The sequence below is a fragment of the Patagioenas fasciata genome, chromosome 4 (genome assembly GCF_037038585.1).
Source record: "Patagioenas fasciata isolate bPatFas1 chromosome 4, bPatFas1.hap1, whole genome shotgun sequence".
Classification (NCBI taxonomy): Eukaryota; Metazoa; Chordata; class Aves; order Columbiformes; family Columbidae; genus Patagioenas; species Patagioenas fasciata.
The window spans coordinates 70424263-70448398 of NC_092523.1; the positions used below are offsets into that span (position 1 = coordinate 70424263).

At 37.9% G+C, this 24136-nt stretch overlaps 1 protein-coding gene across 2 annotated transcripts in view; it reads right to left on the reverse strand.

Moving 5' to 3' along the window:
• LOC136101100 (bifunctional heparan sulfate N-deacetylase/N-sulfotransferase 3) overlaps positions 1 to 24136 on the reverse strand; it is a 76975-nt gene that overhangs the window by 5935 nt on the left and 46904 nt on the right. For both annotated transcript variants that reach the window (XR_011738908.1, XM_071808108.1), the window contains exons 7-12: positions 14067 to 14249; positions 11943 to 12039; positions 10982 to 11105; positions 7823 to 7997; positions 6630 to 6800; positions 1887 to 1996 (exon numbers count right to left, since the gene is read on the reverse strand). Coding sequence is in view for 1 of the 2 variants with exons in the window: in XM_071808108.1 (XP_071664209.1) it covers positions 1887 to 1996; positions 6630 to 6800; positions 7823 to 7997; positions 10982 to 11105; positions 11943 to 12039; positions 14067 to 14249 (860 nt within the window). In the remaining variant the exon portion in view is untranslated. The remainder of the gene's footprint in view (positions 1 to 1886; positions 1997 to 6629; positions 6801 to 7822; positions 7998 to 10981; positions 11106 to 11942; positions 12040 to 14066; positions 14250 to 24136) is intronic.

Consider the following 24136-nt stretch of genomic DNA (forward strand, 5'->3'; position numbering starts at 1 on the left):
GCTGAGGAGAGTTAACAGGAGCAAGGTAGTAAGAGCTGGGTACAGATACAAAGTATGAACCAGAAGTAAATAGAAAAAACAAAGGAGAGAAGCAGAAGGCAATACTAATCCTGGAAAGACTGAATCTTACACAGTAAAGGCTGCGAGATGCTGCAAGGAAGATGCATCTCCCAAGTTTAGACTGAAGTGGGTACCTGCTAATGATACAATTAGGATCCAGGTGATCATGAAGATTACTGTTGGCACAGAAAGACTTAGTATGGGCAAAGATACTGGTATGTGGTGTTTGTCTTCATTGGATTAATTCAAATACAATAATGATAATAAAAATACCTAGTAAAGTCTCTGCATTCTGTAGGTGTCACATATTTTAGAGCACATTTTAAGGATTACATCATGCCTTCGCAGAATACATATCTAGTCAAGGGAAAGTAAGCATGCAGAATAAAGACTGGGCTTTTGCTTGCAATACAGACACAGGTAACATCTGTCTTCATTGTGAAAGACTTATAGGTGAGAAGTACCAACAGGAAGTAACTTATTAGTGAACAGCTACATTGGTTGGAGCAATTAGTTTATCTCCCAGAGAACTTTTGCAAGCTAAGATAGAAAGCACTTCTTCCAGCTGGGCTTACTTTGTTTTCATCAGTACATTGCAACCATGCACAAATTTTTCTTATTAGCTATCTTTGTCCACTCTATAGAACATGAACCTTAAGATACCTAACCTACAGTTCATTTTCCAGTCTTTCACTCTTGTCTTGTAAACCTGGTATATTGGTATACCAATATATACATAATATCTAATATTGGGATGCCAATATAATGGCCTTGCAGCCATCAAAGAATTAGAAGCTACAAACCAATTTTAATTCTTTGGAGAAAGGATACACAAATACAAGTGTGTTTTGTTTCACATTGCTGTATTGCAATTTTGTAATTACAAGCAAAAATAAATTCTGTTTTATGTATCTTTTGTAAAAGACATGCCAGAATGAATTAATTTAAAGACAAATTCATTACTGGTGTAAATAAGCTGACATCAGCTGAGGGAACAAAGGGAGACATGAAGGAAAATGTATGCTGTAGAACTAGATGCAGGTGGGACTGACAGTATCCAGGCCAAAGGATACTTCAGTATCAGACCTTCAGTAGAAAACAAACATGTTTTCAATATACTTAAAGACCCAAACAATCCTTGAAGTTATGTCTTTAAAATGCACTTAATTCTACTTCATGGAAGATGAAGGTTTGTTTTGCTACCTGTGCCATAAAAAGGCATAGAGTAAAACTAGATGGAACAGAGAAATGTCTAGGAAAGAAAACCATTATTTTCTGAAAGCCTCCCATAAAGACAGATAACAGACTCATATTCAAAAGAGTAAACCTAAGGTTACCAGTTTTATTTTAAGGGCAACTCAATCTCAATGTTAGAATCCAAAGGATTTGTGTATATGTCCACTTATGACACACTGAGTGGATGTTACATTCCTGACTGATACTGTTGAGTCTTTCTATCAAAAAAAAGACAGACTAATTCTCTTGCTGTTTATGTATGTGTCCATTCCGTCTTCTGTTTATTTACGAAAATAAAATTCCTTTCTCTTCACCCAAAATCCATATGCAATTCTCACAAAGCAATACTTTGTTAATTTGTCAGAGGTGTATGTCTGTAAGTTAAGCTCCACACTGAGTGGCTCAGCCTATGATTCACAGAAAATCTAACCCTGAATTATGTTCTTTGCAGACAATGGAGAACATATCCTATTGATAGCTCACATGAAACGCAGAAGTATGAGAGACTATTTTGCGGCAAGCTCACTTAGATACTAACTGGTATTTTAGGGGTGTAGGCAGAGGTGAAAATCATGCTTAAATTAACTCACGTTAGAGCTTCAGAGTAATTATAATGAGGAGAGACGCCCAGAAATTTCTGCACTTCATCCATTATGGTAGATGGGTCAGTTCTCAGCTGCTGTCCATCAATAATTAGGAGCTACAACAAATAAAATAAATGAAAGCTTAATTGACAATTCATTATTTCAAGCTTCAAACTGAAACTTCCACCTCTGTCAAACTCATTCATTATGCAGAGAGAAATGCCCCAGAGAATGATAATTGGTCCAGTTTTGTCATCATCATTAATGACTTGGGAACAGGGTAAATGGCATGTTAATTAAATCTGAAATGATATTAAATTTGAAGCTGTTGTGTCAATAGAGATATAGCAGTGAAGGATCTAGAAAGATAAAAAATATTGGCAGGAAAAGGAATGAGATTTGTCCAGCCAAGAAAAAAAAGGTAATAATGTCTAGAGAAATAACATATAATTCTCATAGATAAAAAAGTATGCATACATATGTCCCAGTTATTGTTGAAAAGCTTGTCATTGGAAACAACCAAAAAGACAGAAAGACGGAGGTAGATGTTGCATGAAATGCCTTACTTCTAAACCCATACGACGACACATAATTGTATGAAAAAGCTTTTTTTGAGAATCTGAATAAAGACAGGTGTTATGAGGACCTTAAGGCAGGAATGCAGATAGACAGAGAACATGCAATGCAGCTCCAAGAAAGCCAAGTACTGGTAGGTAATCTCTACTTTTTCTTTTCAAGTGCTTGACAATATACACGCAGTAGGCTCCTTCAGACATGGCCACCCTTTTACCTGGAGGTGAATCTTCAAGGAAACAGACACCACCTGAGAATTTTAACAAATGTGGTATCAAGCCAAAATGACCCACTGATGGTGCAGCAAGTTTGGGCCTTCTTGATTGTTGGGAGAGAAACAGGGTCTCAAATAGATTAGTTGAGCATTCATTTCCTGTCATGGTAACACTTCTGCTTTTTCCATCACGCCTTAATAATGAAAAGGAGCGGGGAAATAGATTTGCAGGTGGTTCAACAATCTCCTTCTGCAAGAAGTACTGAAGTTTGTTTTTATGTTTCCATGCAAGCAGAGATACTAAAATCATATTAACTGCTTCCAGGATTGGATGAAACTTAGAGATTTGCAAGACTACGAGGTTTCAGAACATAATCAAATTGGAAGAAATGTGTTTTCTTCTGAAAGCTCAGTCTTTGGAATTACCCATAAATAGCATGTGGATTTAGAGATGTGGATTGTTGGAAGTGTCAGGCTGTCCAGAAGGCAGTAGCTCTTCCCAGAAATCTTTGCAATCAGATGCATGATGACTGCCTGAGCCCAAAATGAACCACTGCTTTCCTAAGATGGCCTGCTTTGAGAACAGACCGTGAGTGGTTCATAGCACAGAGGTCAAAACACATCCCAAATGGGCGATACTTCTGTCTGAAAGAAAATAGGTGAGGTTTTTCTCTTCACTATTGAAAAAACACATAAATATCTGTGCCACTCTCACTTCCACCACCCCAAAAAGGACATGTAAGAAAAAATTTTACTAGTGGAAATTAATTCAAATTCCTGACATTCCCAGTAACAAAAGAAGCTCCCCTTCATGGGGGTTGTCAGGAACTGAGGCAAAATTTTTCCTTACTTGTACTGATTTATTCATATTGATCTCAGGAACATGTAATTTCATGTATTTCCTCAAAATCTAAGGCATTTATTGTATTGGTGAGGTAGAAAAAGTAAATAGTGTCATTTTTACAAAGTAGATAGTTTCGTGTATAATGAAAATACTACAGATGAAGCATGAGAGTCACTTTACAGCTTACTGATCCTTTTACTGTAGTATTGCTGACAGCTGAAGAGATTGTTTAAGTCCCTGCTCTTCCACTACGTGAGTTACTTCGTGTCTAAAAGTCACCATGGTGGGAAAGGAGCAAGAGAGACAGTTTGGAGAAGAGAACAGCTTAGAAACAGCCTGAGTTCTTCAGCTTCAGACAGGCCATTTAATGATGGCCGTGGCCAAAAAAAAAACCCAACAGCTTTATTTCCTATAGAGTCAGGGAATGAGCATATCTTTTGGTTCATGAGGGAGTTCATTGTGATAGGTCCTCTTTTCTTCTGTAGGACTGCATGGCAGCAATGAGTTGTAGGCAGGAAATTAACTTAGAGACATGAGCTTCCTGAACTTTTAGAAATCTGTCTTGGTGGTCAGACAAGATAGGTCTTTTAGTGTGACTTATGAGATAATAAATTAAGTAAATCAAAATTCTACACATCTGAACCCCAAATCTTTCAAAGTACTCTGAGATTTACAAATTCTTACCATGTAAGACAAGTATGGTGTTAGTACTTTTCTAAGGGGAAAATTTACCTGTCCTTGTTGCTATTTCTAACACAGACTGTATGCCTGCTGACTTCATAACAAAAATAAATACTTCAGTTTAGTCACATATGTAGAGACCCCACAGTTTATACAGCATTAAAAATTATAGATAGCCCTAGATACTGGGAGATAGAGCTCATTTGGAGTGATAAGGCTCTCATTCTTTTAGATAAGGCTATACTTCTAAGCTGAGCTGATTTTAGATCTGCCTTATGTAACTGTTTTATGCTTCAGCAGTTCCTTGAACTTGCTAATAACTTTAGATATGCCCTACTGTATACTGTTGCTTTTGTAATGCAAGTGAATCCCTAGTACTTTTGCAGAAAAAAAACACAAGGCCACCAGGGCTGGTTCTTCGCTCTCACTAAGGGACACAGAATCTGGCAAAAATCTGTATGATAATACATATTGAATATTCATGGATCACTTTTGCAGAAGAGCTAATGGAAATATAATGTAGAGAATTTCCTATGCATATAATGATATTACAATATTGTGTATTTCAAGAAGCCTGCGAGGCTGGCCCAAAAGAGAATATTTGGAGAGAAACACCTACTAGATGCATCAGAGCTTCCCTGGCACACTCTGGGAAAACAGAAGGTGCAGACTCCAGCCAACTTGTCTCAGCTAAACGAATCCGGGATAAACAGAAGGTTCAGATTGCAGCCAACCTCCCTCAACTAAAGTAATCTTTAAACATGGGGTTGGGAATAGTGCCAGACAGGCTGCTAATGTCAGAAAAATCCATTCCAGAAATAAATCTACCAAGGAGATACTGATCATGTGATATTGTCTGCCTGGGTTGTGTATACAAGATGATGTTCAACGCTTAGGATTTTAAGCTTTTGAGGCCTGATCTTAAACAAGGCCAGAAGGATGCTAATGATTTGAATGTTATATGCCAACAGAAGTTTGCAGGGAGATCCAGTTTTCAGGTTGCTTGTGTGCCACCTGTACTGCAACTGTGGGTCCATAAACACACACTGTTTGAGGCTCAAAGACACACAAAGAAACTGGTCTTAACACGAAGAATACCTTGATGATTCAGGATGATAGATACCAAATGTAGACGGTTAGGAACACCAACATACCAAACTCTTTCAGTGCATGAATGAGTCCCAGTAGAGGCTCCAATACATGGATGCACTGTTATTGGCAACAATGTGTGACAAAATTCCAAAAACACGGTATGCGAAAGAAACCTAGTGCTTTGACAGTTACAGAAAAGTCATGTTAGGCAAATCATGAATTCACCTGATAACCTGGTGATGCCTGAGATAGAAAACACATCAATGTACACAAAGGCTTATCGGTATTGGTAACTAAACCAAATCAGATATAGCTCTCCAGTCTTGAAGCCAAAAAGCACAGCATGACTTGGATTTATGTTGCTAAATTCTCTCACCCACAAAAAGAAATTGATTGTGTCCACACTCCCCAATGGTAATGGTTCTTGTTATCTTTCTAACTGTGCTCTGGAACTGCTTGGCAAGAAGCTTTTTGCTATGGGTCCAAACTGTGCCAGGAATGTGTTAAAAATTAAGCAGTGTGCACAGAAGCGGGCCAGTGTGTGAGCTCTTGCACTCATGCAGGTGTATTTACTACTACAATCATAGTGCAAGGAGGTTGGCACAGTGGGGGATTACTGCATGAAAGAATCAAGAATTGGGTGAAGACACTGATCTGCTTAAATATTAAGGTGTTATAAAACCGCTAGATCACATCCATTTCCATGTGGTAACCCCCATTTGAAGGAAAAAGGTTTTTTTACACCTCAAAGTGTTCAGACACCAAACTTCTTTTCAAGCCATGCAGGAAGGGCAACATCCCAGCTGACATCCCCTGGTGCTAGCTGTTATTTGCTGTCACTCCGAACAGACACAAATACTACTGAGCAGCTTCCAAATGTTTTCCTTCAATTTTTCTTTTAGGAACCCTGATGGACCACCTGATACTAAATGACCACAAAACACTCCATGCCTGGTTCTCTTTTCCTCAGCTGACAAAAAGCCAGACACAGAGTGATGAAAGCATGAACAAATGAAAAACAACTGTAAGTTAAAGACAGTTCAGGGTACAAGAGAGTTCAAGGAGCAGCAGAGATGCTGCTCTTGAGTTTCCAGATTATTCTTCTGATTCGTTTTGCGGAAGAAGCTCCCAGGTGTAAGGTGCTAAGATATGACACCCCTAGCAATGTCAACCAACTGCTTAGAATATGGCTGTGAATAATCACAATCAATGTCTTAAAACATGTTCTGATATTTCTAGGATACACCTGAGGATCAATATTCAGGAGTTAAGACTTTTACAAAGGTAATCTTTTAGGATATTATATATATCAAAGATTAGGATGTCAAGATACAGTCTTATTCACCTGATATGGTGGGAAGTAAGTTAGCCATCTTTCAATATGGGTAGCATACCATCCAGGTGCGAGGCATCTCTTTTGGAGAGCTCTGAGCTCAGATGGGGCTCGGGGCCCAGCTGTGATCACCTGATAGAAGCTGAATTTTAGAGCTGCAGGATCTTCATGTGATCGCTGATGCTGTAAAAGAAGTGACATTGCTGGAACTTGACAGACCACAAAAGTTGGGAAAATAAAACAAAACTGGTGGGTGCTATTGACCTGGCCTTACTGACCTTGCTATGAGTGATTATTTACAGTATAAGTTACTTGAAGTTAAGAAGTCCTCATCTGTATTAATTTATTGAAAATGCTGGAATAAACATTGCATGTATCAATAAATATTCTTTGTATCAAAATAAACCAGAAGGTACACTGATAACTAGCAATAATGGAATGTATAAATGCTTATTTTCAATAAACTGACTGGCAGGTTTGGTACAAATGAACCCGGCACAATAAACAAAAATACTAAGAAGCTCTGTTTCTAGTAGTTTCATATTTCCATTTTCCAAATTACACAAGGTGAATTTGCAGAAAGGCAAATTTGAACACTGGTATTTATGAGGATCATTGGAAAATTCAGGTCAGAAGGGATCTCAGCAATCTCAGCAAGCAGGTTTTTAGTCAAGCCTCTTGTCCAAAGCAGTGTAAACTATGGGATCAGATTCAGGGCTGTGATCACTTCTCATCATAAAATGACACAAAATATGTCACAGAAGTTCTAAGAACATTTCTCTCTTTGGAATTTTATTTTTCTTAAAATATCTTTATTTTGTCAAATTCCCATTGACATCTGTGGACCAGGAGAACAAAAATTTCTTAATCTACCTTGTATCTTGAGCATGAAGTAGATAACTGTGTCTATAAACTAATCTTTGTATGTGCTGATTACATAAATTAATCAACTAAGCAAGCACATTTACATGCTTATATTGCAGGCAGACTTTTGCAAATGTGGTTTCTGATATTTAACCTTTGAAAGATTTTCAGGTTTACACTGACAGATACCTCATCCCACGGGTGATCATTTATGGTGCACTGACTGTCCAATGAAAGCTTGTATTATCCAAACCCTTTATATACATATATAGTGAAAGGATATACAGAGAAGATTCAAGGTGGAAACCTTCCTTTGTGCCTGTTTACTTCAAACTGCATACCTGGTACCAGGAATATGCCCGATCGGATGGGTCGATGAGGATGGTGATGATCTTGGCCTTGGGGATGAGAGAAGCGGCTCGTTTAGGGGCTTCCTCAGAATGGAAATAGTTGGCACTTTTCTCAAAGAGGAAGTCAGTGGTGACGTTGGAAGGAGTGGGGAAGAAATCCATGTACCTAGGAAAGCAACGTCATCCTCAGTTACTTAAAAGTCACAGAGAGGTTGACAAATCTGTTAAGTATATTTTATTCTAGAATAATAAATTAAAATGATAGCCTAATTGCCAAATGAAAGCAAACAGAAGTTTACATTACACTTTTGATCACATTTTACTTGGCACTCGCTTTCTTCTTCACACTACATGCAACTAGGCATTGCAGCTATTTTTTGGTAGCTGGATGAAAATGTTATGATATTCGTGTATCTTCTTAAAATTAGTGAATTCTCCCTTTTCAGTCAGAACAAACTCCTGTCAGAGTCAAAAGCAGAAAATGAGTTTTCCAAATTTGGCCTTTGGCTGACATAAATTACAGTGCAATACTGTAGAAAAGATATATATTCAATATCAGAATTGCTTTTACAGAAAAGAGAGCTTGTTTATGCAGGGAAGATGCACTGAATTCATTCGAGGTCTTAAGAGTAGCAGCTGGTAGATTACCTTGCACGAGGGAGATCTAAATGACGCCGTGTGAAGGGCTGACAGATGGGCAGGTCCCTGCATCATGTGCTCAAAGTTGCATTCAAAAATTCTGCTACAACAGCGCACAGCTATCGCTGCTGTCACATGCAGACTGCATGTAAAAAAGCTGACCTATGAGGACAACCACATGGAACACAATGAAAGGCTGTCACTGCCTTGCTAGTTTATTAAGTGTTTGTATCTGCCCGGTGCTAATGCAAATATCTCAGAATATGATACTGTTTCATTGAACAAACAATGGACTCTATTTTCAAAAAATACTAGGGCTGATTTGATGAAAATGATGAAGCTATAGCGATTTCTGCTCCCAAATAAAACTATTGGAAACTAGTGACCCAGCCTGACTGTGTGACCTCAGAATGTTTTACCAGAACATCAATGGCAAAGTCCGGCTCTGAAAGAAGCAATAGGCACTAAAGGGAGATCTGCTCTGGGTCATGTATGGTGTCATTAGGCTGTTATACTCAAGTCCTGGTAGTAGACTGAGTAAAATACAAGGCAATAGGGACTACATATGGTCTTATAAGGAAACAACATTAAATATGGTACTACAGTGAATTTTGGGAAAGAAGTTAATCGATGCTTTAGATAACACGGCAAATTTGGATAAAGTAGAAGCTGATGTGATGTCAGTGAAAAATGGTATAGAAGTCAGATCAGGTGGGTGAAGAGATCAGACCAGGTGGGATATCAAAAGGTTATAAAGCTTACACTCATCATAATTTTTGCCGAACACAGACTATAGAACTGTTGCTCAGTACCTAATTCAAGAGACAATTATTAAACTCCCACCACAGACATCTATACCTCATTCAAGGTGGCAATATTGAAGTTAGTGAGGTCCTAACACCTGCAAGAACCCTTTCCTGCCTTCGTAGTCAGCCTTGGTCTAACTGTAAGCTTCCACAAAGACTAAGTCAGAATCAGCTCTGGGAAAAAGCTATATCTCTATCACCACAAAGGAAATTGAACTCTAGCCTTGAAAGAATCCTAGCCAATTAAGTGACTAATGAGCAGAGACTTTGTATCTAATTAACACTGGGTAAGCTTGTTACCTGCCAGCATTAAAATATCCTCTCAGACTGAGGAGATTTGTCTGGCAGACAGAATGCAAATCTAGGAGTTAAACAACTACACCAAGGGACAGTTCTGAGTATCCAAGACCTGGCAGGGGCAAGTGGGGCATGTAGCACAGAGGTACAAATAGCCGAATGGGGACTGTGGAGTGAGAACCTGACAAAAGGATGTGCCTGGTCTATACAGGTTGACCACTGACAGCCTCATGCAGCAGTGCTGTGTTAAGATGAAGGTAATTTAGCACGTCTAGCAGACAAATTTTATTTACCTGCTAGGGAAGTGGATAGGGCAGAAGGAGTGAGAAGCAGCAAAGTGGTCTTCTAGCAACATGAAAATATTGATTTTGTGGAAGAACTGGCTCCCTGTACTTAAGCTGCCTTTGTCGATGTGGCTCCGGTATGAGTCGCTTGCATGTCATCTTCTCTGACTTCAGAAGTCGCAACAGCAGCATGTCAGCTTTCTAATTTCCAGTCGTTCAGCCAGCATCTCTCTATTGGTAATAACTGACTGACTCACCACTCTTTGTAATAAGAATCTGCTGCAACAATTATAACTCTGTAAAAACTAAGTGACTTGAAAAGAAATTGGATCTGACATATCTGCACTAAGGCCTTATAACAGTGTTCGCTCTGTTAATTTTATGGATGAATACAAAGTCAAAGGCAATAAAGCTGTTTTCCCTTAAACGCGGGGAAAAAAAAAGAGAAAAGACAAAATATCAATAATCTTTTACTGGTGCTCCCCAGCCACTACAGCCTGTTACTGCTTTTCATCTTGTAGTGTTTTATACTGCAGGACTTTCTGAAAGCAAGGGAGATCAAGAGTGCTCTTCTGGGTGCAGATATGTCTGGTGATTCCCCAGCAGCCATAGTGGATGCAGCAACAGGGACACATACGCTTTTTTAGTACCACTTACCCTACAGAGACACTAATGTTCTCCTAATTGCTTGATCTTTGAAAAACATTTTGAGAGGCTTTCTCTGTCCCACATTTACCTGAATCCTATTTAAAAGAAAAAATGCCTCTCTCTGATATTACCTTCTCTTTAGAAATAAGTTTTCCAACAAGAACATAATTTTTGCCTCCTTATATCCAACTAACAACCATTACTGTCTCAACTTCAAAAACATGTGTAATGAGAAATACATATTTTGCTACTCTTTTTGCACATATTAATATATGGATTTTAGAATAGAGCCTCACAAAAGTTAGTGCACTTATGACGTTCTGTAGATAAGACTGTTATTCACTTGCATAGGAGGACACCACAGGTTATTTTTTTATCTCACTCTCTATATAAACAGTTAATGCTACCAACAATAATGTAATTTTTATATTGTTCACAATATATAAACTTAGATTTATACTAATAACCCATCTTACCAATCAATCCCCCTGTGGTAGTTATTTCTATTAAAGAACTGTACCTCCTCAAAGGTTTTTGGGCTGGGGGAGTTACTAATGATGGAAGGATGCATGATCAGGAACAAATATAAGGCTGTGGTACCTGTAAACAGGAAAAAAATTCAAGATTTAAAAAAAAATGCACACACACACATTTTTTTGGTCATACCCACAGATGGACTAAACCAGCTTTATTCCACCTCATTTCAGTGAGCAGATGCTGATTTATGTCACCTAAGAATCTGTACAGTCTGCGCTATTAAATTGATGACATTTACAGAACTGTAAACAGTTAACACAGAAACTGGAGTGCCAATGCTGTAATCTGGTTTTCACACTTTTAAAAACTGTGTTTTAAAAATAACGATTGTTTTTTTGTGAGATTGTCACAAAAAATAATTTACAAGACTTGTACTCAGCAGCTGTTTGGGATTGGTGAAGATGAAAGGAAGCACAAATGCACAATGCAGTGAAGAAAATTAACCATTAAGTTAATTTGTAAACTAGTGAAACCTTGCAATTCAAACTGTCCATATGGAACTTCTCGATTTGAAGTAAATGCTATGAAATAACAGATTTCTATAAACGAGACACTTGCAAGACAGATGAGAACCTACACCATTTGAAAAATGGCTGCCTTTTCCTCCAGCTTTGAAAAGATCTTGTCCATCTTGTCGATCTGTTTATCAGTGTTACTCATTTTGATCTAAAGCAAAAAAAGAAAGGTCCAACACACACCTGAACCCTGCATTTTCAAAATGTGAACTGTCTGCTGCTGTAACTGACATTATTAAACTACCTTTGGGTGATGTCTGAAAAGAAAAAAATGCTATTAGATGATCAAGATGTCTACAGAGCACTCTGAGTAAAACATAATTAATCAGTATTATTACTTGAGCTTACACATAGCCTATTTTGTCAAAATACAATAAACTCTCACCAGTTTTCTGGGGTCCCACAACCAAGAATTTTGGTAATCGATCACAGGTTTTTTCTTTAGACCAGATATCTCTGTGCCGTTTATCATCACAGGGATTCTAAAATAGAGAGCAACCTGATAAGGTTCTTAAACTATGTTTACACAAATTACAAATTTACACAAATTTACACAAATTTTTCACCAATGTACAACTATTCTTACCAGAAAATACTATATTCCCTTATACACAAAACCACATAATGTATTAAAGAAGTGTTTCAGTGATTCAGAAAGGTATTTGCAATGTAACCAGACAACAAACTGTATCTGTTAAGTGTTTTTGTTGTTGTTGTTTGTGTGGTTCTGTTGGTTTGTTTTTGAGAATAGTCACTTTCAGACAAGTATGTTGTTGAAATGTGGTTTTCATTCTAACTCATTCCTACGTATACAGTTGCCCCAGCTACTCAACAGACCCTGGGACAAGATAATTTCTCCTATGAAATGTCAGTATGTTCAGCAGAATTACGCCAGAGACAAATGTGATCCTACATACTTGAGACGTGGGGATCACTCAAAATCAATTGATCAGTTACACACAAATTCAGAAGATTCAAAATTGCTAATGAGTTTTCGAAGTACTGACTTTTTCTTTTATGTTACTGTAACAGCTACTATCCTATACATGCTGTAGTTATTAAACTAAAATAGTAAATTAATTATAATAAGGATTTCCATTCACAAATACATATTCTGATCTTCTGATTCAAATCAGTACATAATACTAAATCCTAGGGTTTTTTATGTGCAGATTTACAACTGCAGCAGTTTAAATTTTTTTTAGAAATACTACTTGGAAACAATTTTGATGCTGCTCTTTGGTGGTACTGCACTGAAATGAAGGGAATTATCTATCTTCTAGGCTAAAAAAAAGGTACCTGTATTCCGATCAATGGAAATTATAAACAAAAGACAGCACGTTAGCGTCTGTTACTTACAAATTTCCTTGCTAAGTAATTCTTATTTTTCAAGTAATTTGGCTACAGGGTAATTTCCATTTTTAATATTCACGCTCTCTTAAAATTATGGAAATTTCTTGACATTTTTCCCCCTAGTTCAATGTTTTATTCAGTAACAGCATGAATTTTAAGCTGTATATTTAAGTCCAAATTTGCAATCTCATGCTCAGATTCTAAGTTGGCAATTCACTATCATATGCTAGAAAACATTTGAGTAGCCAAGCTTAAGTACATTTTTACGTTTGATTTAGTAAAGATTGCTCCTTAGAATATTTCTACCAAGTCAGCTCGGAAGGATGATATTTGCAATACATATTATCGGTGTAGTGACACATGTATCTACCCCACTGAACTGGGTGACCTGGCTCTGAGTGTGTGCAAACCCCCATGCCAGCATCTGCCATAGCGTCTCTGTAGTGCCCGTGCTCTTCCTGCTGAGTGATGGGCTGAATACGTGTCCGCTGTGAGGTCAGCACAGGCTGCAGCCTTAGCAGCTCTTCACATCCCTGAGATTTTCACTTTGACAGAAGGATAATCAAGCAACGGAGTTGATAACATGAATGTATTAAATGCAGGTAAACTTCTTGCTTGGGCAGTTCTCAGCCTTTTGTGAGTAACTTTCTAATCTATCTAATCTATTTCTACTTGGCCAGTCAGTTTTAGTGGTAAGGTAGTTGTGGTCTTAATACCCTTTTTGGATGCCCTCCTTTCCTTACACACTTGGAAATCAGTTTATTTCTTTAATGGCCAATTGCTAAAATATGCATGTAGATCTCTATGTCAAATGTTTTGTTCTTGTCAGTTCCAAAACAAGAAGAGAATTAATACAACATGCCTTTCCTATATTTCCCACATTTCTAAAAGTAAGTAAGGTAACAGAGAAAATGCATTAATAGTAATTTTAGTTACATTTATTATTACACATTAATTTAATGATCTTTCTATGGAGCTTTAAGCGATAGAGAAAACAATCACTTACGCTGAAGCTTCCGTAAGATGTCTTGTGGAACCAACCATTACATCTAAAAATATTACTGGTTTTCGCTACAAGAAACTGAAATACAAACCTCAGCAAAAACACCATCAAGACAATTATTTTTCTGATCTCTTCATGAGCAAAGCTGCCTACCTGCCACAGAGGGTCCTTTTGCTCAGGGAATAGTTCAAAATACTTGTGAGCCAGCTGAACCGGAGGAAGAGTTTGCAGTTTCAGGTTTGTCCAGGTATGAACAAAGTTGGCCAGATTCACAAAGGTGTATAACCCCAGGCGGTCGTTTCCATAATTAGACAAATGTGTCATGAAGATGCTGATCTTTAGAAAACAAAATGAAGCAAGCAGACGTTGACTCTTCATGTCACTAGATGGCAGTATAACCACAGATAACATAAATTTAATCTGCATTTTGCTGTTCTTTCGAGCTGCAAGACTTCGATCGCATCCACACAGATCTAACTATCCTTGCTCTTTGTTGAATTACATCCTTCTTCTCAAGTCAGCTCAACACAATCAATGCAGAAAATTGTGAAACAGGTACTATGAGCTCTGGGTGAACTAGGATATGCAATCCTGCCCTGGGGTTGTACAATATTTGTACAATATTTATGTAAATTCACTTAATGGAGAATACAGGAAAAACAATAAATGTGATATTAAAAATGTGAATTCTGTTTTCATGGAAGAGTAAAGAAGTCAGAGACCAGAAAGACAGCCGACCTCTACTGCTGTGATTTAAATCTTATTGCTCCTACTGTTAGGTTTATAGGACAAGTAACTCTACAAAACTATTCTTCAAGTACCGGGCAGCTAATGAAATCATATGTAGAAACAAACAAAAAAATCTGAAACCTGATTGAGTACTTTCAAATAGTTGTGTATAAAATACTCCAAAATAATAATTTTAAAAGCTCAATATTCCAGTAGTTTTAAGGCTATTTGTATTTTGCTCTTCTAACACCTTACTGTGAAAATGCTACTTGGATAAACCCTTCCTGCTACATCCCTTTGTCCAAATGCCCTCCCACAGCCCCAGTGGAAGCCACACTTGCCGTGGAGGTTTCTTACAGGAACGCGTATTTGGATGCACATAAACCACACTGGTGAGGGGAGCAGGAACACACAGACTGCAGGGATGGGCTCCCAGGGACTGAGCAAGGGCTGAAGACTGAAACCTCTGCTTTGCAAAATGATCCATTTTCAAAGTAGTTTTTCACTGATGAAACAGTCTGTTCTTACGCTAAAATCTCCAAACCTTTGCCTCTCTAACAGTGATTTTTTAAAAGTTTGTTCTTCTTGTTGTGTTTGTTTGTTAGTTTTTTAATAGAACTCTCTCAAGATAAAATCTCCAGGCTAATTTCCATGAAAATATTAGAAGCGTGACTCTTTTTATAAAGAAATCCACTAATGCCATGAATTGGCAATTTCTAGTTCAAGTAAAATTTGATGTAAGCCACTTTAAACAGAAAAAATAACTTAACATGACCATAACTCTGAAGTTTTGTAGAGGAATTCCAGCCTTCTATTTAAAAAAGGAAAAAGACAAGAATGAAACATTGGAATCTACAGCTGTATCCTTGTGTTTCAGGGTATTTAAAGTACTGGCATCCTTTGATATAAAACATTCAAAGCTATTGAACTTCTGTCTTTGAACATCTAACTGTAACGCTACAGAGTAGTTGCAGTGAATGAACACAGTACATTGCAGAACCTGTTTTACTAATACTGTCATTTGGCAACACCTCTCGGCTTATATATGAAAAGCTGACGGCTTCAATTTGGCTCAAGTAGAATTAGAAGATATACACTGATAAATCATTAGGATATAATATTTTTTTTGTTAATCTCATTCCTATTTGAAAAGAAAGCCAACCACACAACTCTCTTTTAGGCAACAATAATAAGCACTTTACCTAATGTATAACCTTTTCAAGTTTCCTTTTTCATTTCAGTTCTCAAAGCAGAAACAGACCAGCCATAGGACTACCTGGTTCTCAACAAAGATACAATCAGAGTGTTTCCATAAAAAAGGTTAAGTTGTTTTCTTGACAGGCTCTTTCTTTCCTACATGTGGGTTGACCTCTGACATTCATAATGTCAGTTTGCCTCCTGGCAGCTCCGTACCTGCCAACAACTACAGCACTACACTGGAAGAAAAAGTAAGAGAACTTGAAAAGATTGCTAGTTGGGGAAAAACACGTATTATTCTTTCCCTGGAGGGAATATCACTGTAATTTTAAGAATGTTAGAGTGGAGGCTGGAAAATTGATTGGACATATCATAATAAATAATATCCAGCATAGGAAACTGTGTCAATGAAGGGGAAATTGATACAGAGACCTTAGATCCTGCCTTACAGTTATTTTTTTTTTAATTTCAAATACTTTATGGTTAATTATTTACAACAAAAAGGAAGATGATCAAATGCTGGTTTAAAACATAAATAACTGAATCTTCTAAAGAAGTCTCTACTTAGTGTAACCAAATACAGGATCTAATATACAACTTTACATTGTAGATAAGGTCTCCTTTACTCCTATATGGCATCAAAATTATTACAGCCTAGCTGAGACTACCTTCCAGGAAAATCTGAACAGAAGTTTTTCCCTTCTTGTAGATACTGTACAAACAAATTCATAGTAAAATCCCTACTGCTACCTGTGTAAAATCAGCAAATTACAAATCTGTGCTTCACAGAACAATGAAGTATTGCTGATCCAGGGCCTTCACTTGATCTGACCTGAGAACTACTTTTGCTTTCAGCTGCAAAAGGTCTTTCCAGGCTAAGGCAGCGGCCTGTGTAACTAACAGGATGCTGCAATGGCTGTATTTACACTTCTCTGAGTGAACTTGGACCATGCTGCACCCGATGAGAGGTGACTCATAGTCTGCGATGCCAACCTGCCAGGCACTCTGTCCTACTCTGGGGGTGCTCACAGGGGTCTGTCAACAGCAGCCATGCAGCTGCAGCTCTGGAAGAGAAGTGTAAGCTACTCCTTCCGTTTCCCCAGCCAAAAGGAGAGAACTATATCCAAGTGCCATTTTGAGGGTTTTCCCCTTGGCGCTAGCCCACCTTCAGGAGATGGTGGCTCCCTTTCTGTGCTCCCACCAAACTGTGCACAAGACGGAAACTCCTGTCGTTCCGCTTCCATTTGTAGGTGCACAGTCTCACACCAAGACAAAGCATAATTATTACTTTTTGCCTTGTGTATTGAGTTTTGATGCTTTGTTTTGTTCTGTCATCCCACATTCTGCTTCATTCAAACAAGTTCTGACTAATGAGAATGATTACTCTTTCTGTGCCAGCTATGCTGTGCTATTCGAGATTTATTCTCTTAAAACCACAGATTGGGACTTATAAAAGGAATCCTTTGTGGGCATCTCAGAAGACTAGGTCTAGTAAATAACACTATTTGTTCAATAATCTTGCACCTCTGGGAAATGCTGTAAAATATAAATAGAGCTTCATGTATTTCTTTATTCCTTCTTCAAAAAGGAAGCAGCTGTGAAAGGAGTTATATTTATTCTAACAAGCATTTTAGCCTCCCTTTAGTTAAAAAGAGCTGATTGATTTTATTATTTCCAGCCCTCTTATAAAATCTTTTAATGCATCTCAGCATTTTGTTCATCTCACTGCAAGAAGGATCACCCTTTTTAGCTGTTCCTCATAAACAAACTATCATCTTCATTGCACTTCAGTGCACACTCTCCACAGGATTTAATATCTTTCACAAGGGGACTGAAATGGAATGCAGACGATTTTTAAAATGATGGTTTGGGACTAAATCTTGCCTCTAGACAGCAGCTCCTTTCTTGCTCCCACCCATCTTTGGATCAAAGCAGCAAAGGTGCTTTACTCTGCCTTCTCACAGAGCCTTGTAGGCAGCTGCATAACCCACTCCTTTCAGCTTCTTCTCAGCATTTCTGTACTCCTCCTCCAGAATAAAAGGGCAAAGGGCTATTTCTGATTTGCTCTCACTGATTACATTTGGGATTCTGACTACTACTGCAGAGATGTAGGGAAATGAGGACAAGCACTCAGAAGAGATAGCTTTTACTTTGTTGAATGCTCGTTCTGTGCTGCATATTTCCTTACTACAACAACATTTCCCAATTAGAGGCAATAGCTTCTAGGTCAACAAATTAGAGTTGAGACCAAGATTGAGTTGCTGCTATTAAATCACATGTATCAGGAAAAGATGAACCAGCATGATCTAATTTATGTACCAAGAACAGAGAAAACAGAAGATATTTGACAAACAATTTACACAAAATGAAAAAAATGCATCAAGTTACCCAGTTTCTAGAGATGGATGTTATTTTAGCAGGCTGAATATTTTAAAAAATATTGATCATTACAAAATCAACATTATTAGGATGCTGCACCTATTAAAATCATGCAATAAGGACACTACCAACTAAGCTTCTGCAGTCTTGATAACAGTTGTTTTACTGACAAAAACAAGGCGTCTGCCCCCTCAAAGGAAAGACATTACCCTTTAATTCCCAGGTGTGAGAAGCACCTCTTATTGCTGCTGGTTTGTGCTATGTTTGTGTTCCTGGCTTCTTCACCCTGGAGTCAAGGGGTCTGTATTTTTGGTAATACAGGTATAAGAGGAACCATTCGAGCATTCAAGAATAGTGAGAAATATTCTTTTAGGTGTTTTTTGTTGTTGCTTCTTACCAAGGTCCCTGTGAAGGTCTTGAAGGGGGAATTACAAAGCTTCTCTGATTTGGGACAGAACTGATTTATTAATGAGCAAGACCAGCTTCTCTGATGGAAAGCAGCAGAGGGCATCTCTTTGTGCTGGGCAATCTACAAATATTCTGACTCCTTTCCATGTATCCTGGTAAGCAAAATGTACTTTGCTTCATATTCAAACTCCATTTTACACAAACATTTTGCAGATGAAAAGGCTGCGCTTACACCTCACTATTATTCTTCATACTCTTTTCTGTTTACACCTCCCTCATGGTGTACCACATCAGGAGGACTTTTCAATTTGGTTTCAATTACAGTAATCAGGAAAGAAAAGCAGCAATGTCCACAGTAAAGTAAAACAAATTAGGCATAAAAGCCTCTTAGAAGAGTAAAATGCCTGTAGAACAGCAGCCCACTAAGCCACTGGTCTCTGAACTTCTTGATTGCACACACCTATCAGTAAAAATTTTTTGACCATGCATCCCCAATGCCTCTATATTTATGTATAAACTATATACTTCTAATACTGAAGTTCCAATATTTTCTTCCCACACCCAAATCCATCATCTTGCACACCCTGTGGGGTGCACATACCTCACATTGGAGACCCCTGTATTAAGCTGTCAGGATCTGACTATGACCCAAGAGAAGCTTCCCTTGGCAGAGGTCAGCTGTACGCTCTTTGGCAACCATCAGAGAAACAGAGAGAGGACTGAGACTTGCAGTGATGCCGGTGTTGTTAAACAGATTCATTATTATTTTGGCATTTTAAATCTGGTGCTAGAAGAGCTGGTACAAGAAAAAATTGGTAATAACCATTTCTTATGGACTGGCCACATCTCTATTATTTTTACCATCCAACTTGAATAAATCCCTACTATTAAACCAGTCATAAAGGTACTTTTGTCATGGGCACTATGCCACTCTCCAATATGTGCAACAATATTAAAAGGCAGCACTGAGGCCTCCCAACTCAATGAAGTTAAACACAACACTTTAAAATGAAATTAAATTATGATTGACAATTAATTAAGTGATCTCTACTAGGCACTAGAAGTAGATGCGTTACCAATTTAGTATATTGCTGATATTTTAGCTACTGAACAAATATTTACAGGCCACAAGAGTATGTCTAACCCTCAGAACGCCCATATTCCAATTAATTTGGCATTGTGCACACTCTGTTTGCAGTTCTGTGTTACTCAGAAGAGTTTTGTTTCAGGTATTCATAGACTCAGTAACAGCTGGCTTTGCTCCATTAGACTAACAAAGTGATAGAATTATGAATTAAATTGCAGTCTATGCTTGAATATATATTTGTAGTAGTTGAAAGATACTCCTTTTAGACCTGTATGCTGCCAGAAAAGTTGTGTTCAATTCCACCCAATGGAGATTCCAGCTTGCAACTCCCTTTTTTGTTCCAAGGCTGTCCTGCTGGTTTCAGAGCTGCCATGGATCCGTCCACTTGCACAGACAGCAAGCCAACTACTTGAATTTAATTTACATAGGAGTGTCTCCACTATAAATATAATGATGCCAGAGAATATTAATAAGATCAAACAAAACTATAGAGTTAGTGTACTTCTGAATTCTTAATCTGATTGTCAGGAAACCTGAGTTTATTTTCAGCTGTTGCGGAAACTTTTTTCACCGTTCTCTGTAAATTGCTCATTACTCTTGTGACTCAAATTCCCAATTGACAGTACTGTCCAACAGACTTGTTTCACTAACAGCTGTAAACCACTTGTACAGGGCTTCCCATTCAAGAATTTTGAAGGCAAAAGTTTTCTTATTGCTCACAATTGAAATGCATTTGTTGCACACAGTTACAAGGAATCACCTCTAATTAGGTAGCTAATCCTGTCTGTTCCACAGGCTTTCCATGTTGCCTATTCATTCATAATCTTTTATATTTTGTCTATCCCATCCACGAAGTACCAGGCACTGTCTGGCTTTTTCGGGTGGGCTTTGAAGAACAGATAGGAAGGCAAGGAATGTTTTGCAGTCAACCAAAACGTCAGGCAAAACTGACTTCCATCCCACCTCAGCTCACGGCAACACCCCAGACTATTGCTGGAGTTCCAAAAAGTTCCCAAAACGGCCACGAGAGGATAGGGAAGATATGAAACTGTTGCCTGTCTCACTGATGCACAAAGCGGGTCAAGCCTTCCAGACTGAACCAGCTTCCCAGAGAGGCCAGGAGATGCTACCAAAGCGCTGCTGTGAGATGCCTGCAATGAACCCCACACATAAGAGCTCAGGGAGGTAGCTGCACATCAGTGCGCTTCTCAACACATTTGTTGTCTTTCCTGCCTCTCACACTCAGTATGATTAAATACGAGGTTGTGCAAAGCAGGGCAGGCAGAAAGGGAAGATTTGAGCCTGAATGTCTTTGGTTTTGTATTTTTCTCTGTAGTCCCGAAGCCTGAGTAGTCATCTTGTTCAGGGTCACATTAAGATACAGTAGGTTCTGCTGCTGCTTGTATAAATCCTCTTATTTTCAGTGCTAAAGGAGATAATTTCTCCCTTGCTGCAAGCCAATTAGCTTAATAACAGCTCTACTCACTGTAACTTGGGAGAGGTAAAAATTAGAGGAAAATAATACTTAGAACTGAATGCACATAAGGATTACAATTATTTTAAGATCAATCAGACAAAGGGCCTAAACCATTAACAGTCTCTCCTTTTGATCAGTACTGCTGGAACCACATGGAGAACACACAGCTGGCTACACATCAGTTTCATTGCTGGGCTGTCAACCATCTCAAGGCTTTCACCAAATTCCTCTCCACACAACATTTTCCTTTTTCTTTAGGTCTGTAGACACATAGTACTTTGTAGGAGAAATGCAGGTAAGTGTGTGTAATGGAATTAGTGTATTATGTTCTGCTTGTTTTACTTGGGGGCAGAAAAGGTGTAGAAGATTTCTATGAACCATTGTTTTCCCTTAAACATCTTGTAGGATAGCAAAGCTCTGAATGCGTATCTTCCATAGTTCAAATGATATTTTAGGACTGGGTTATGCATGCCTTCAACAAGTCAAACAAGAGACACCTTAACTTTCACTGATGTCAACAGAAAAGGAGAAGCATACAATATTGTTTTAGACTATGACTCTCATCAAAGTTGCAGTCTGGATTTACTAGACTGCTTGGATTTTAGAATCAAAACATACCTTCCACATGATCATCTGAAAACAAATAGATTAACAAATTGGAATATAATCTATTAATAAAATCTTACAAACTTTTAAAAAGCAGATGAGATATACCCCCATTAATATTGTCAGTCTGCTTCACAAATTTTGTTTCTATTGTTGAAACTTTGTGCTTGGAAAAAAGAGTAATCTTTTCCATATTAAAACCAACCAACCAACCAACCAACCAACCAACCAAGAAACAATAGAACTAGTAGGCCTGCCGTGTGTTTGCCCTGTTTATCCAGTGCAATATGATGTCTACAGAAGCAGATGGTATCAGATATGTATGAGGAGAAGTACAGGATACTTTACAGCTGGGAGATGTGTGAAAAGCAATCTTCCCTTCTTTTAAGAGTTACATAAAGCATGGAAGTTTATATGGAATCCATGTCCTACCAACTACTACAGATGTGAATGTCCAGCCAAATTTAATTCTGTATTTAAAATCTTGGCAAGTTCTTGATGACAAAAACACCACATTGGAGCAAAATTCTGATACAATTCTCATTAAAATGCTCATCCTCATTTAAGTGGCTATCCTCTGGTTTTCTGTTTCAAGACAAACAACGGGCGTTAATGTGTAGATTCTTCATGCAATTTCATAGTTGCTTCTGGTTTTCATCTAAATTCAAATATAATCAATCTTGATCATTTTGATTTTACTTCAAAGTGGAGGTTTTCTCAGTCCTCCATAGTCATGTTCAGTCACCAACTTCCACCTCTACCAATACGATCAAGTCTGAAGTGTGTTCTGGATGAACCCCTAACCATGGATTTCCACAATTCGCTATACAACACCATGATTTTCCACCCCATTTCTTCCACAGCATGTCAATGCCTTAAAGAATAAGGAACATGGATATACCTATGTATTATCCCACCAAGAGGAATGACAAGAGGGAGGAAATGGGAAAAATCCCACTGACTTCACTGTGCAAAATGTGCGGAATCACATGTTCAGATTGATGATTTATCTATGTTCCACGGAATCCAAATATACCAGCTCACATATAGGAACCTTTCTCTTTTGTTCCTGGGTTATAACACACTGTTCACAATGATATCTTTTTAAATGAGCTTAACTATAAGCAAGTTATATCACAGAACAGGGAACTCATGTTCCTGTTGTCTGTGCAGCCTCAAGGAGAACAAGCACCAGTTGGTGTGTTTGCCTCCTAGTCCGTAGCCTCCATCTGCCCCGTGGGACAGGTGAGTGAATTTCAATTGTTCATTGGACAAAAGCTGCTCTAATAGCACATCTCTAATAGCTGCTCTCCTGGGACAACACGCACATCATTAGAGAAAATGCTGCAATATGCAGTGCTGTCCTTAGCAGAATCCTCTTCCAGTCACAATTTTGGAAAGATAAAGGGTGTATAGCCTTTACATTCATATATTACCATAACATGTACAGCTACTCAGCAAGACATTACTCAGATTTATTATGTTCCTGTTAATGGTTCCACAGTGCTGTTATATACCAAATAAGTAATTTTGTAATTGATAGTCTTAGTTACTTTAAAAATTATGTTCTCAGTTAATCAAGTTTTGGTACTTAAATCCATTGCAACACATGTGCGAACTAAAAGCAGGTATTTCTAAGTTGGGTCTCTGAATATTGTATCAGTGCTCTTTGAACTCTTCTGGTCGCGGTTCTTACATAGCTTATTTTATTGTACGTGTCCCACATCAACTGCCTAGAGACACAACAGCTATGGCACAGACGGGTAACTAACCTGTACAGACATATTTTCATAAAGAAGCAATATCTATGTATGTTTCTAGTTGCAGATGAGGAAAATATACTGCAGCAGATAGAAATAAATATTCAAATAGTTTTTGCAGAGGCATGTTCAGTTCAGCTATGTTTAGTTTTTCCTGGGTCTTCAGTCTAATTATTTTCACAGTGGTTCTGAAGTGTTGATAGAGTCTTGTCAGTATGGATAGAGATTTATTAGCAAACCTGACAAGAAATGCTACAGTTGATGGTCATGTGTATACCTACCTCATCACTATATATAGCTCAAAATCTAATTGCTCACTTCATCATTTATAAGGCATATTTAGAAGACTGGTACGATTTCATGCAAAGAGATGTTTAACAGGAATATTGCAGACAGAGACAGTTGAATCTGGAGTCACTGAAGATTCTTACAAGTTTATCAGGAAAAATCAAAATACTTGCTAAAATGTTTTCAAGTCAGTAGATTCTTCATTTAAATATGCTGATTTAAATATTAAAAGAATGGGATTTATCTTGAGATGCTTCTGGTGAAATTAATGCTAAATAAATTGATAAAGAAA